Source organism: Vitis riparia, chromosome 9, assembly GCF_004353265.1.
Source record: "Vitis riparia cultivar Riparia Gloire de Montpellier isolate 1030 chromosome 9, EGFV_Vit.rip_1.0, whole genome shotgun sequence".
NCBI lineage: Eukaryota > Viridiplantae > Streptophyta > Magnoliopsida > Vitales > Vitaceae > Vitis > Vitis riparia.
The window spans coordinates 20609328-20625016 of NC_048439.1; the positions used below are offsets into that span (position 1 = coordinate 20609328).

Here is a 15689-nt window from a genome sequence, read left to right on the forward strand (position 1 = left end):
CGGTTAGCACACTGTCAATTACATTTTCATAGCCTGACATAAACATTTTTTTTATAAATAATTTCCTAACATAAACATAGAAAGTTATCAATAACTATTAGTTCATTGTTGCATCATCTACAGCAATGAAGCCATCTACAGTTTTTGTTGAATTTACCTAAAATATAAAAAAAAATAGTTGCTAAGGGTTGTAGGGGTCAGAGTTGATCAATGAGGATGGAGCTCTACTTTATTGAAACTTCTAAATATCATACAGTTACATGTGTACCACTTCACGGAGACAATTTCTACCACAACCAGCATGCACTGCCCTATTTGTTGTCCGGACCTGACTTCACAATGACATGCTTCTAGGTATCATCCAAGTACAAGTTCATCACCTAATGCTGACTACAAGACCAGAAGGCACAACAAATTTGTGGTAGAAAATGTGAGGCATGTTACCTGCTTGTACCAGTCTCAACATATGCCAATGAAAACATCAAATGGCCATGCTGTACTAAACACATGAAAGCAGGTCACAACCATAACCATACACTATGAAAAGGTCTTAAGGGTTTTCTACATCGAGAGAAGTGCTAGGAGCGTTAAGGCTTTAGCACAAATCAAATCTAATTAGTTTGATATATATTGTTGGTCCGCTACCTAATAGCTTAAGCTACATCAATTAGGAGCTTAAAAAGAAGAAAAAGTGAATAAAAAAAAATAGGGAAAGAAGATGTGTGCATTTGCATACGTGAGAAATTCAAACTCTGAAATAATAATTCACTAGCTCAAAAGTAAATTCACAACCTTTTTATGAACCAGAAACCCTTGTAACATCTAATCTAGCCCTTGAACCAACCTAATGGTTAAGGGTGACTGTTAGCCCCTTGACTCGAATGACAGCACAAAGGGCCTCATGGGTAGGCCTTGCGCCCATGAGGGATTGGGAAGGAAGCAAGGTGGAATTGGAGGTTCAGATGCAACGGGAAAGGTTATTGGTTGGGACAACACTTAGGCTAGCATCAGTGCACCAGGCATAGGCCCATGCACACCAGGTGGTATGCACAGTGCACTCCCGCACACCTGCGTGCACTCTTGCACACAACAAGCAAGTCGCACGTCCACTCACGTGCACATCAATGGTTCAGAGCTGATGCAAGGCTTATGGGGGATTTATTTATTTAACTAATAAATAAATCCATTGTTCCTCCAGCAAGGAGAAATCCCTAAAACGGCCTAAAATGCTCTTTAAGAGAGAGGGGGGTGGGGCCTAGGCCACACCAAGGCAGCACCGAAGCATGGCCATGGCACACAAATGAGTAGCTAGCACACACACATGGGCTCCACAACATGTGTGATGATCCACCCGTGGCCACAATGGCACAGGGCATAGTGCAGCCTCACCCTTCCCGGCGTTGGCACGAGGGTGTTCAACCTTGTGCACTAAGGCAACTACATGGGTCATGGGCACAATGCCATGGCATGTTGCGACTAAGGAAGGCATAGCAACACAGCATGGCTGCAGCAACATAGCTGACTCATATGTGGGGTTTAGTACATGGCACAGGGTGCAATGCCCTGTGCACAGGAATGACAAGCCATAGGTGCAATGTCATGGCTCATTGTTGCAACCAAGAAGGCTTGGACATGGCACAAGGTGTCATTGCAGCAACTAGATCAAGACAAACATGGTGGTGCATGGCTGACACGGGCAAGGCAAGGGAAGGCCTTACAACCGTTGGGTTCATACATGGACAGAAAACCCAATGTGCCATGGGCACCTTGACATGGCACAAGGTTGGGCACCAATGTGTGGGGCAAAGCACACTATTGCGTCAGAGATGGACTAAACATGCAGATGTGGCAAAGGCAACAATGTTGATTTAGGCCAGAGGCAAACCAAGATGTTTTGGTATGGGCTGACCCACATGCTTGGGGGACAAAGTCCAAGATTGGCATGGGCTTCACTGTGTGGGGCAAAGACAGTTACATTAGCATTTGTTGGCAAGAGGCACCTTGAAGGGGTGAGATTTGGCTCTGCATGCAAAAGGGAATGTCAAATAGACCTTGTTGGCTGCATGAGGCATGAAGGGACACTTCTATCAGGAGTGTTTTCAACTGGGTGGTTATGACAGTTGCATAACCACCACCCCCAAGCTCCTGTTTTGAATTCAAGTGTGTGAATTCAAAATTCTAACGGATAGCAATCTGTATAAAAGTCTCCTGCATTGCAGAGAGACATACTGAGTGTTTGTATCACAGATTGTAAACACTGTGGGGTGGGTTCCCTGACTTAGAAAAATTATGCAGTGTTAGGGCACTTAGAACAATTTTGTAATCTTGTTGTTCTAAATAAACACAAGTTGGGAAAGGTTCCCATATCTGATTGTTGCCTATTTACGTTTTCTTTTGCTGTGACATTTGGGAAGTTTGGCTAAGATTGAGTGTTAGCACCGCATACAGAGAAAAAAAATGGATATTAATTTTCTGGGGTGTGACAGTAACCATCCATTGAAACCTAGCCCAAAACACCAAAAATCATCATTCACTGTTAGCAGTGTGAACACTGATGTTACAGCATTGATACAATAACACCTAGAAATCTTAACATATAATAACAGGGTGGTTTAAAAGATAAAAACCAATTTTCAATTCATACATTAAGGCCTAGAAATCTTTCCTCATTAACAATGAAATAATTCATGTTTTCAAAAAAAAAAAAAAATTCCCAGGCCTAAAAATCTGTTGCTTTCTTCTCTTTTCCAAGGTTGTTTTTACACCTGCTATGTAAAAAGTTGTTAATTATTCTTGTATAATGGCTTCGTAAAACTAAAAAAAAAACAGAGATATAGAGGCTAACCTTAAGTAGTATTCCAAACATTTAAGTAGTCAACAAAAAACTCATGAAATTTCAAGAATAATTTAAGATTCCAAAGATTTAAGAAGAATTCAACAAAAAAAAGTAATGAAATTGTATAAATTTCAATATACAATTAGAAATTTCAAGAATAAAAGTATTTAAAAAAGAAAAGCAAAGTAGACGAGGTGTGCTTCTTCAACAAGGCACATGTCTTGGAAAGCAAGGCACTATAACTAGGGAGTGTTTATGCATTGGGTCTAGGTGCCCTTTAAGCACACCTTTTAAAACTATGTCTATAATCCACCTTTTGCTCTGAATTTAATCTGAACCACCCATGATGGTCAAGAAAATCATGAAGACCATTTATATTTTGTTAAGAAAATGATAATCATGAATATGTATGACGATGATGGCAGAAAGGGACCATGGCAGCCACAGTACATAGTGATAGGCTACATGGGGAGCCATCAATAAGCATGTTCTGTAGCAACAGCAGCAAAGGAGAGTTCATAGCAATGACAAGAGGTAGACTTGATGACAATACGAGCAGTGAGGAACCAACATCCTTATAGAAGTATTGAAAGCTCAGGCCATGTATATGGAAATAGGAGGGCAAGTATGGATCTTGAATAAAAAATCAAAGGCTAAGAATGGGAAATCAAGGTGTCATTTAAGCAGGTTGTTTAGATTCCAAGAAGATTATTCTATGAAGGTTTCCCAATCCCACTAGAAGGGATTCTGTATCTTAAAAGTCCATACTTTGAACTCGGTTATTTTCAAAACCTTTCATAAAGCTGCCCTATCTATCTATCTACATATACATACATATATATCAGAAATAAGCATTTTCATTCATCAATCAATTATAAATTTAAAAACAACAGTAATACCTTAGGCACAAAAACATTGCCCTGGGTATTGCAGGCAATGCCCTCATGTAGCAGAGATGAAACATCTGGATGCAACTGTGAGGAGTCATCTGGTGGATCTATCTTCTTTCTCCCTACATAAGCCTCAACCACAGTCATCTGTCATGAAAAGAACATCATTACCATTCAAACAATATGTCAAGGTTTCAACCACATGGCCTAAAATGGAAGCTAACAAAATAACACTAGGCAGAGAAAACTTGAAAGTAATGTCTAATATGTTTCAAAAACAAACTGCCTTATACATAAAAGATTATACAAGGAAAATTTTTAATAAGAATACAAAGAAAAATAAAAGCTTGAAAAGTGTTGGGTGTGGGAGAGCATGATATACATAATGGGCCCAAATCCTAAAACCCTAAGCTTTTAGGATAAGTAACAGTTCAACATGGTATCATATTCTTGTTTGGCGGGAGGTCAAGTGTTTGAACCTCATTGCTGCATGTTTATTTCCCCAGTTTATTAAGTCTGCATGTAAGTCTAAAAATGGAGGCTACACGTGAGGGAGGGTGTACATGTTTATTCCCCCAATTTCCACATGTAAGCCTAACAATGGAGGCTACATGTGAAGGATGGTGTTGGGTGTTGGAGAGTATCATATACATTGTGGACCCAAATCTTAAAAGCTTAAGCTTTTAGGAAAATTGGAAGGTAGTTCAGCAAAAAGAAAGGTCCAAAAATTTACAACAGACCTTATTCAAGGTTAATGTTCCAGTCTTATCACTGCAAATTGTTGTTGCAGAGCCCATAGTTTCACAGGCTGAAAGCCTACGCACCTGCATATCCAAAATGGTGTTATAAAACTAGAATAATGAGACAAGATATTATTAATGATTATTTTGGAGGAAAGAAATGATGACACATGCCAAAGCCTTATCTGCCATCATCTTTCGCATGGAGTATGCTAGGCTGTCACAGAATAAAAGCTAAGAATAAATAAACAGAATCAAAGGCCAAGAAAATAAACTGCTTTTCATTATTACTGCAACAAAAAACCAAAAGTAGAAATCTAAAGCTTACGTCAAGGTAACAGCCAAAGGAAGCCCTTCAGGCACTGCAACAACCACAATGGTGACCTAAATAGTTCTACAATTAGCCATTAAGTAAAAAATGAGAAAATATAAACACATTGAGAGACTGCACTTACTGCAATTGTAATGATTTTAATGACATCATCTACAGCATCACCAAAACTCGTAACACCACTTTTAAATTGGACTGTTCCATCTGAATCTCTCGTATGTCCAGTAAAGTATCTAGGATATTGAATTAGATTGTAACTTGTAAGATGTATATAGAAATTATATTAAATATATATGTAATTAGCAATTTTTAGTTTACCTTATCAAAAGGACAGCCAGTACAGAAAGAGCAACTGCAAGCCCAACTATGCCTATAAAAGTTGCAACCCCATTCAAGCGTACCTGTCATAGTTCAACAAAGGTAGCCTCATGATATAACTCATAAACTGCTACAAGGAGTTGTTAAAGCAGCATTAATTGTGTATGGGTGGGTGGGTGTGTATGTGTGTGTGTGTGTGTGTGAGAGAGAGAGAGAGAACCTGCAAGGGGGTTTCTTCACCAGTATCCTCTGAGATACTTGCCATCAACAATCCCCATTCAGTATTGATTCCCACACCAGTTACCTAAAGATCATACAGAAGAATGAATAAATATAGATGCTGCCAACTCTTATGGAACATCATGATACTTTTACAGTTGGACAAGAAGAAAGGTGCAACAAGAAATTCATAAGATAGAAAATCAAGCAGCATGAAAATATCCACATCAATATGTAAAAGAAGGATCTCCCAACGGGGGATATGTCAACCCCCAAACAAGCATGCAGGATTTCCATCAGAAGAAACTACTGTCAAACAGCAGATAAAGGTTTTTCCTTTTCAGGAACAGAAGTGACATATTCACTAAAAGGAATTCAAAATCACAATGAAGGATGGGCCATCCTTCCAAGAGATACAAGAATTAATTAAAAAAGAAAAAATAAGCCCAAAAGCTCCAAACCAAAAACAAAAAAGTGAAGCAACAAGTCAAGGAAGTGACTACGAATACAAATTGGTAAATAATCTCCTGTAAGGAATCCCAGCTGCACTGCATCTCACTTAACTAGCTGACCTGCATCCTAGTTAGCTAAGCCCAGAATGTAAGAGTAAGAGAAGCCTAAATCTATAGTTATATCAATAATTTAGCAAACCCACCCATCATATTTCCACTAACCTTGCTCCTTTTCTGACACTCAAGAATGGCAATTGTCAAATCTCCTTCCACTAGGAGATTTGAGAACCCAAAAACTGGGCCATCCAGCAAATTTTTCGAAGGGGCTAGCATAACTGCCTCAGAAGCCACTACCACACCAAGAGGTATAAAGAAAGATCTCAACACTCTACCACAATAATTCCTAAGTACCCCACCAATCACAAGCTCTCCTAGGTCATCCAAAAAGCACCTACCAAAATTTAGTTTATGTAAACCTACTGGAAAGGGTTTCCACTCTGCTCGCTACTCCAAAATTCTCCTTCTGGTAGTGGAAACAAGGTTCCAATGTAGCAAGAATAAGCTCAAAGAAGCATAGGCAAAGACCATAGTGGCAGAAGACCAAAGAGAGAAAAAGTACATAGTATCCTAGAAAGACTCCACAGTCCTCTTATCTATCATCATAATTCTGGCATTCTTCTCCAACTATATTATCCACATCAGAGGCTGGCCTCACCAAAAAACTGTAGGAGGCAAGCTATTTAATTCATTTTCTTTTTTGATTGGAATTCAATCATAATCTTCTTATTGTTGTTGGATAGGGTAAATAGAGTTATCCTGGGAACCTATATCTTTATGAATATTCTTGGGGATTGGCCCTTGTAATGAATAAGAATAACTTTTTCCCCTATTCTCGGATCTAACAGAGTTATGAAACCCAGGGTGGCGATCCAACAGAGCCCTTTTAACTGCTCCAGATCTTAATTTGAAACCATCTAAGCTCTTAAACTTCTCAAATCATCCACCAAACAAATTTCATAACCTGGATGGTGCAGCCAGTTGGTATTTCTACAAAATAAAAAATAAAAATCATTCATATCAAAGATGTTTATGTCTGAATCAAAGAAACTTGAATGGGTCCACAACACATCAACCACATGACTAGCTAATGCCACCCCAGGCAAAAGAGGAAAGACCACACTGAACACAAAACTGGGGAATGGAGATAGAGAAAGAGATTAATTATAAAATGACCAATGACATACCTGCCTTCAGTGATATAGTAACTACCTAAACTGAGAAGGTGGTCACCTCATGCAACCATCGCCCATGAAATGTCATATCAACTACTCTCTAAGTGCCTTGGGATGTTCATCATTGTGTTGTGAAGACGTAGGTTTGTTATTAGATCATATATGAGGGATCAAGCAGGAATCAGAATCCCAATTTTCAATATACAGTTTTCATACACATTCAAAGAACATATTTATGAATTATTCAACAAAACAATCAAAACTCCATTTCACCCAAAAACCAATCCTCACTGCATTTTTGTGACCACCATTGGCACGCAGTTGAGATTAAAACTAGCAATAAGAACATAAATGATGCTATAAGCTTGAAGTGGAATATCATCAACTTTTTAATGCACCAGGATAAAGTGAAATAATATTTTACCAGCATAGTACCAACACCATCTGCCACTTTGCAACCAGACATCAAAAAGGGTGCCTTATGATCCTTGTGAACCTGCCAGAGACGTCATGCTTGAGAACAAAACACTTATAAGAATCAATATATTACATTACAAGGTAGAACCAGCTTACAATCTTGCTTTCACCAGTCATGCTAGATTCATCAATTGCAAGAGAATGACCAGTAATTAAGATTCCATCTGCAGGGACCTGGATAAAACACCAAAACGCGGTGACTCGAGTTAATTGTAAAATAAATAGAGGTATTCAAGACAATATTCAGCAATCGAAGTACACTTACCTGGTCACCTATGCTTAAAGGTACAACATCACCAACAACAATATCAAATATTGATATCTCCACAGGTCTGCCACCTCTAATGACCTGCACAAATTTTTTGCATTGTCATGTCAATTTAGCATCCCAAATAATTTTAAAAACAAATAAACTAAACATATATATTCCATGCTTTAAAATGCCACAGACCTTTAAATGTATATTTCGTTTTTCCTCATTTAAATTTTGAAATTGCAGGGACTGTCGGTAATCACTAATTGCTGGTAGAGAAAATCAATATAAGAATGAAAGGCCATTAGTACAGTGAAAAACCCATTTCTTCACATGAGAGTATACGAATGTAAAGTTCTTGTAACAGATCAAATCATGTTATTGACTGAAGACACACTAAACACAGTGCATCCTGACCTTACAAGCACAAAAAAGAAACATGGGGAGATAAGGGCATGGGTGTCTAAGCAAGCCATGTTAGCCCTTCTAAGGTGAGAAATTAGGAAAAAGAAGGATATTTATGTATTTTATGGGCAGTAAGTAGATAGTATAGAAATGAAGAGTAAAGCAAATTTTTTACATTTTTTCATCAGAACATTCTCACTGTGATTTAGTAGCTCAAATGCCTGTTACATCTTTTCATAAGCAACAAAGTTCAATAGATGAAAATTGATTGGGAGATCAATTTTTTTTCCCCAGATTGAAATGGGTCAGGTTACGCAGTTGCCATCCAATAATAGAGGTCCAAATTCATATTATAGGGTTACATTAGTCTCAATGGATTCAGCAGCAGAGAAGTTTAAGATCAGGGAATGAGTAGTCTTAGGAGATGGACTTCTAGTTCCAGTTATGGGTTGATAATGTTGCTAACTGAAATATATCTTAAATCTCAGGGAAAGCACACAAGAAAATCAAACTTTGCTTAAATTCCCAGTTTGGCATAGCAGAATGGAACTCAATCTTGATTCATACTTAAGTGGTCAATAGCAGATGGAAAGAGCTAAAGGCAGAGGTTGGATTTTTCAGTTGAATCCAGCAGCATATGCCTCCGGATGAAACATGGATCTGAATCAAGACTCGAATGCAGCTTGGACAGATTTACACAATCCAGATCCTACTCCATGTCCACATCAAATCCTAGGTCCATATGAAACTTCAAATCCAGGTTGGATTGCACCTTGATAAAACATATTTTTCCTTGTCTAAACAATTGGAAGTGATTTTGGCCAGAAATCAATAAGGAAACTTGAGATGAAAATTAAAATTTAAAATAATAGTAATAATACAACTAGAATAATGGCCTTTCAAATCTACCACTGTATTCAAATCTTGAGCCAAAGGTCCAAATTCTATCCGTTTTATTGAATTCCAATATAAGAATCCAAGATCTAGAAAATCACAAGAAAACCAAATTCAGATGATGGAAAAGAGAGACAAGATGAAAATTCTTCATTAAGATTTCAGGTAAAAGAAAAGTTAGCACATGAATGAAAGGTCTCTTGAAACCAACCATGGAATACTTTTGAGATGGTTTACTTGATTCATTATATTATGCCCATGATATACCTTGGAGAAAGGAAATTAACCTTAGTTGCAGATAACTTTGCACCACAATGCATGGAAATATTTTTTAACATTTAATTTCATCTTATAATGTGTATTAGGGACAAAAAAACAAAGTATTAAGTAGCAATAAGGTGAACTTGTGGACTAGAAAACCAGCTTTTCTAAAACCCAAAAATGATAAGTCTCCTTAAACCACCATTTTGCAAGTGACTCAACCAGAACACTAGCTCAGGAAAAAGGTTCAAATGCAAACTAACAATTATTCCATAAGCAGATCACCAACATTTGCTGTGAGGTAAAAGATTTTCACAATGTAAAAGCATAAAGACCATTATTTAACTGTTACAAAAATTTACACAAAGTTAAGATCAAAACAAGAGCCACCATTTAATCAGGTTCTAAAATCAAGCCCAAACCTACCTAATATGCCAACTCAATAGAAAAAATATATATGAAATTTGAACTATTATAAAATCATGATCAAGTTGACTTCAAGTTAATTCTAGCCAAGAGCCGCACTCAAAAGACAATAATGAACATCAAGCCAATACCAGTAACAAATATAACAAGAAACACTGCAAAGGCAATGCTACCCCCATCATACCATCCTTCTTTCACACCCTGTGAGAAGATAGAAAAAGAAACAAGTCAGAATAATCAGAAAGCTAAGACAATCACAGGATTTATAGAATAAACACTATGCAGAAACAAGTGAAGACCGAGAAAGCAAGAAAAAGAAAACAAATGTGGATAAACAGATGTTGCATAATCCAAAAAAACAAAAATTTTATTGCAATATAATACTATCCTGTGGCGACTAAGGACTTATAAGCCTTTTCCCCTAGTTTTTCCCTTCGTATGGATGGTTTTAGCTGTCACCCATTACAAAATTACATAACTTTGTAGTGATCTCCATACAGACCTGATATGGTACCTGATAGAGACTCAGCTAGTTCTAATGGACCAACTTCGACTTAAGGCAACCTTGTTTCTCAAAAGAAAGGTATGTTTGATATGTATTTTGTTGTTTAATTGATTTTTTGTTAGCGTCTTGGTGTTGTTTGAGTTTCATCTTAGCTAATGATCTTTGATTTTTTTTCCAACTATTAAGAACTCCCAAACTTCTTTTTCAATACCCTAGTACAAAATGGAGTCAGAGGAATAACATAACTTCACATATTATCAAAATGAAGAAGAAAATCTAAGAAACTGATCAAGTCTTGTTTACTAAGCGCTAAAAGTAAACAGGTTACATAAATGGTACCTCACTCATAGAAAGTGCTCATCTAAGTAATTGTTCCTTTCTTTTCTGAACATGTTTCCCTGTCATCTGATTGGGAATATAAAATCTACAAATGTCCAGATGTTTTGTTCTGAGAATTTTAATTTATCATCCTTTTAACTGCAACCCATGTAACAAAGGGCCTGCATTGTTGTTAATTTTAACATCAACGCAACATGTACAAGTAGGTACCATGAACAAAATGGGCTTCAGCATAAGTAACTGATGGGAAAAGCAGCTGGGTCAACTTAGACAACAAGAATCACACTTCTGGGGAGATCTTAAGCTTTTTGTGTTCCTACAACATGGAGAGACTAGGAACATCAAGGGATTATACCAGTCCCCATTTCCCAAGAGACTGCTAGTTAGTCAGAGTGCCTTTTCATGAAGAAATAAATGTATAAAAAAAGACTCCAAGCCCAGATGTTATCTAGATTTTACGAAGAGTGATGATCAATGATAAGAGAAGACTTCCTAGAAGCTTTTTCTGAATTTTACAACAATTAGATAGTGATAAGAGTAGCAATGCTACTCTATTGCCTCTGTCCTAAAGAAAAACTAATAGTAATAGTATGTCACACTTTAGCCATATCAACCTGGTGATGCAAGATGTTCTTTCTTTTTATCAGAAACAAGAGATGTACATATTTATTTTAATGAAAACATGAGAAGGATGAGGAGTTCTCCCCACGATTATAAAAAAAACCTGATCATAATATGATTAACCTCCTTTACTATACAAGGAGTCTATACAAAAGGTTTAAACTACAACCCAATATACAAAGATGTCAACTGCTCAAGTTCTAAGTAAGCTCCTCTCAAGGATGTTCAAACCCTTTTGATTTACGCACATAAAGACAATTGAGTTGGTTAACACTGAGAGGAATGTCTTTAAAAGTCTTGGTGTATGAGGCCCAAAAAGAGAAATAGAAGCAAAGTAAATCCCACAAACCCTCTATCATCCTCCACTTATCCTATAAAATTCTGTCATTTCTCTCTCATCACACAATCCAAAGCAATGCATGATAAGCTATTTGCCAAAGGGTCTTACCTCTAGATGAGCTCCCAAAACCCCTATGTGAAATGATCATCATATTGCATATACTTTTGGGTGAAACCTAATCAATCCTGACTTGTCTAAAAGAGAGTGCAAAAGCCCCAAAGTTATCGGACAATGCAAAAAAAAAAATGATCAATAGACTCTCCATGCCCCTTACATAAAGCACACCAATTAGGCTTAAGGGATTTAAAAGGTTTTCTCAACTATAGCATGTTGTTGGTATTTAAAAGAGACTTGTCTGAAAGACAATGAAAAAGCCCCAAAGTTATCAGACAATGCAAAAAAAAAAATGATCAATAGACTCTCCATGCCCCTTACATAAAACACACCAATTAGGCTTAAGGGATTTAAAAGGTTTTCTCAACTATAGCATGTTGTTGGTATTTACCTTATTGTGTGCCACTTAACCATACAAAGGCCTTGACCTTAGATGAGACTTTAGATTTTCAAATAAAATTGGCTAGGGAGAAAAAAAACAATATCTGATGTATTAGACAAAACTATGAAGAATAATTTGACCGAGAATAATCCTAAAGAGGTCAATGACAATGCTCTCACATCTAGGGTGGATGAGGACAAGTGCACACAAGTGAGGGATGACATTAGTCATTCAAGATCCTTAATCTTTGAATCTATAAGGTTGTAATGGAAATTAAGATCTTTTTGAAAAAAAAAAGAAGAGTGACCAAAAATAGCTTAAATAGTGAAATTTTTAACTATAACAACTCTATAAAAACATGAAAATTGTGAACACAAGGTTGATCCTAACACTAGAAATCCTCCCAAAAAACGAATTTTGACATGTCATCAACCATAAAACAAGTGTAACTTGAAAAAACCTGAAACACCTGAGCAATGGCCTTCTAGGGACACCTATGTGACCATCTAACTATAATGTCAGTGTGTCATCCATCAAGATGTGGCCTATAAATGCTTAAAATAACCTGATGTCAAAGGCAAGAACTTTCTCTAGAGAACCTCCATAGCCATTTCCTTGAGAGCGCAGAGAGATCAATCTAAGGCCTAGACCTCCATACTCCTTAAGCTTACGCACTAGGCCCAAACTAATGAGATGATCTATTTTACCCTCCCCAACTCTCGACCAGAGAAAACCTCTTTGCAATTTCTCAATTTTAAACACTACTAGCACTAAAATCTTGAAAAGAGATAAGAAAATAGTTACAGATGTGGACAAGCATGATTGAATTAGAGTAATTCTACCACCAAGAGACAAAAAAGGCATTTTCCAATCCATCTAGTCTCCTTCAGACCCTATTGATCATGGGATCCCATAACACCACTCCCTTTGGATTCCCCTCCTAATGGAAGACCCAAGTTAAAGCCTAATCTAAGATTTTGCATTCAAGCATTGATGCCAACGTGGTAATCAAATTCTAACTTGTGTTAATTCTAGATAAAGTGCTCTTGTCTAAATTGATTGTTGGCCATGATATATTTCCATAAACCAATAAGATTAGCTTAAGGTTTTGTAAATCTTGAATAGAAGCTCTAGAGAAAAAGATGGTGTCCTTTGCAAATTGTAAATGAGATACGATAATCCTATCCCTGCCTACCAGGAATCCCTCTAAAAGACCGCTCTTCTTAGCTCTCGGCATCATCCTACTTAATACATCAACTGCTATAGTAAAAAGGAAAGGGGAAAAAGGGTCTTCTTGTCTTAAACCTCTAATCGTCTTTGACTCATCCTTTGGCATTTCCATCCACCAAAACCACAAAACTTGCAAAGGACATGCAACCCCTCATCAAAGACTTCCATCTTGTATTATAACCCTTTTTGCTCTAGTACGTGATCTCAAAAAACCCCAATCCACATGATAATATGTCTTCTCAAAATCTATTTTGAAGACTACCCCATCCCTTCCTAAACATCTTTTCTCGTCCACCACTTCATTGGCAATCAAAATTGCATCCAAAATTTGTTTGCCCTCAACAAAAGCTCTTTGGGAGATGTGTATGGTTGGAGGACTTTTCGGATTCACCTTGATAAGACTTTAGATATGATCTTGTCCAAACTCGTGACCCATCTTATAGGTTTGAAATCCAAAACTTTGGTGGTTTGTCTCTTTTTTGGCACAAGCACAATGAAAGTTGCATTGACGCTTTGGTTGATAACCCCATTACTATCAAACTCCGAGAACAACCTCAGCAAATCCTCCTTAATCACATCCCAACGCTCTTGAAAAACTACAATGGAAAAACCATCGAGCCAAAGAGTCTTTTCCTTGTCCAACTCAAAAACGGCATTATAAACCTCCTCTTCTAAAACAAGTCGATCCAACCAAATAGCACTCTTTGTTGCAATGGGAGACCAATCCAATCCTTCTCTCCTCTAAGACACACCAAGGGGCTTAGAGTATAACTTTCCAAAAAAAATGTTTTATCTCCTCAACACTATTTTCAATGTTGTCTATAATTTCTCCCTCTTCAAATACCAAAGATTTTATGAATTTCCTATTTCACCTACCATTAACCACCCTATGGAAAGATTTCAGAATTGCAATCCCCTTCTTTTATCCATCAAATCCTAGATTTTTGTTTCCATTACACCTCTTCCTTTAACAATAACTCCTCAAGCTCCCCCTTCCTTAGGGCCCTCAAAGCTAATTGCTTAAGAGTTAGATTCCCTTCCTGCTCACCAGCATCAATGCTAACAATGTTTGTAAGAATATTCTTCTTTTTCCCCTTCAAACCTCTAAAGAACACCGTATTCCATTCTTTTAGCTTTGATTTAACAAATTGTACCTCTTCATACACTTATGACCTCCCATCCATTAACCTAACACTCATTCCATCAAAAACTAAATCTTTACTTGAAATTAGGGTGGAGCAACCACATATTCTCACACCTAAATGGAGTCAGACCCCACTTGAATGGATTGGTATCTAGAACAATTGAATAGTGATCTAAGGTCAATTAAGGGAGAGCATCTTGGAGACTTTGAGGAAACCTTTGGTCCACGCATTTGTGTATAAAAACCTATCCAACCTCTTGCCAATAGGGATTTCTTGCATATTTGATCAAGTGAAAGATGCATTTCTAAGAGGAAGGTAAATTAATTCACTCACTTGCATAAATTCATCAAAATCCCTCATGTAAGGAGCCATTTTAGGTACACCCAATCTTTCGAAGATTCTTCTTATGAAATTAAAATCCCATCCTATCAACCCCCCACCCAAACCACCACCACGGACACACCATTTTAGAGAAGTTCGGCCAAAAAGGTCTTGTAGCTCCAACCAAAAGTCTTTCTTCAATGTCAAGGTTCTATCCAAATGGTTTTAGATGGGATTGCGAGAAATCATTTCACCTTCACAACGAGCTATTGTTAATGACATCCAAATTGATGGTAGAATTATTCTTACCAATCAAATTAACAGATGAAAATTTACATTCTTGAAAGGAGGGATTGGTACTTAAAATTGACTTCAGTGAGTCACATTACAACCATCTTGATTTAGGGTTTTCAAAATCATATTTTCCTAAAAAGGGTTTCAGCCCCAGATGAAGATTATGAATTGATGTTGCTTATCCTCGATTATCGTTGTTTTAGTAAATGGATGTGTAAGAGATTAAGTAGAGGTATCTAGGGGGCTTAAGCAAGAATAATAGCATTTTGTGTTTGTCTTTAGTCTAGTGGATGCGTCCAGTAGATTGATGCTTATGGCTGAAAATTTTGGTAGGAAGAAGTCATATCAAGGCTTCAAATTTGCAATTTACTTGAGCAGTTTGCTAATGATACGCTTGTATCAAATCATTCATTTGCTCTTTGCTGATGATACACGCTTGTATCAAATCACTCATTTGTTATTTGTTGATGATACGCTTGTATCAAATCACTCATTTGCTCTTTGCTAATGATACACACTTGTATCAAATCACTCATTTGCTATTAGTTGATGATACGCTTGTATTTTGCAAGGCTTCTCAGGGCCAGATGGCTTACTTGAGTTGGTTGCTAATGTGGATTGAAGTCATCTTTGGTTTGAGAATTAATTTGGAAAAAAAGTGAGA

At 37.1% G+C, this 15689-nt stretch overlaps 1 protein-coding gene across 3 annotated transcripts in view; it reads right to left on the minus strand.

The window, feature by feature from the left end:
• LOC117922072 (calcium-transporting ATPase 9, plasma membrane-type) overlaps window positions 1-15689 on the minus strand; it is a 72974-nt gene that overhangs the window by 20977 nt on the left and 36308 nt on the right. For all 3 annotated transcript variants that reach the window (XM_034840073.1, XM_034840075.1, XM_034840076.1), the window contains 12 exons: window positions 9866-9935; window positions 7947-8017; window positions 7761-7844; window positions 7592-7669; window positions 7443-7514; window positions 5336-5419; window positions 5116-5198; window positions 4922-5030; window positions 4795-4850; window positions 4641-4683; window positions 4467-4550; window positions 3736-3873 (listed from right to left, as the gene is read on the minus strand). In XM_034840073.1, the coding sequence (XP_034695964.1) occupies window positions 3736-3873; window positions 4467-4550; window positions 4641-4683; window positions 4795-4850; window positions 4922-5030; window positions 5116-5198; window positions 5336-5419; window positions 7443-7514; window positions 7592-7669; window positions 7761-7844; window positions 7947-8017; window positions 9866-9935 (972 nt within the window). The remainder of the gene's footprint in view (window positions 1-3735; window positions 3874-4466; window positions 4551-4640; window positions 4684-4794; window positions 4851-4921; window positions 5031-5115; window positions 5199-5335; window positions 5420-7442; window positions 7515-7591; window positions 7670-7760; window positions 7845-7946; window positions 8018-9865; window positions 9936-15689) is intronic.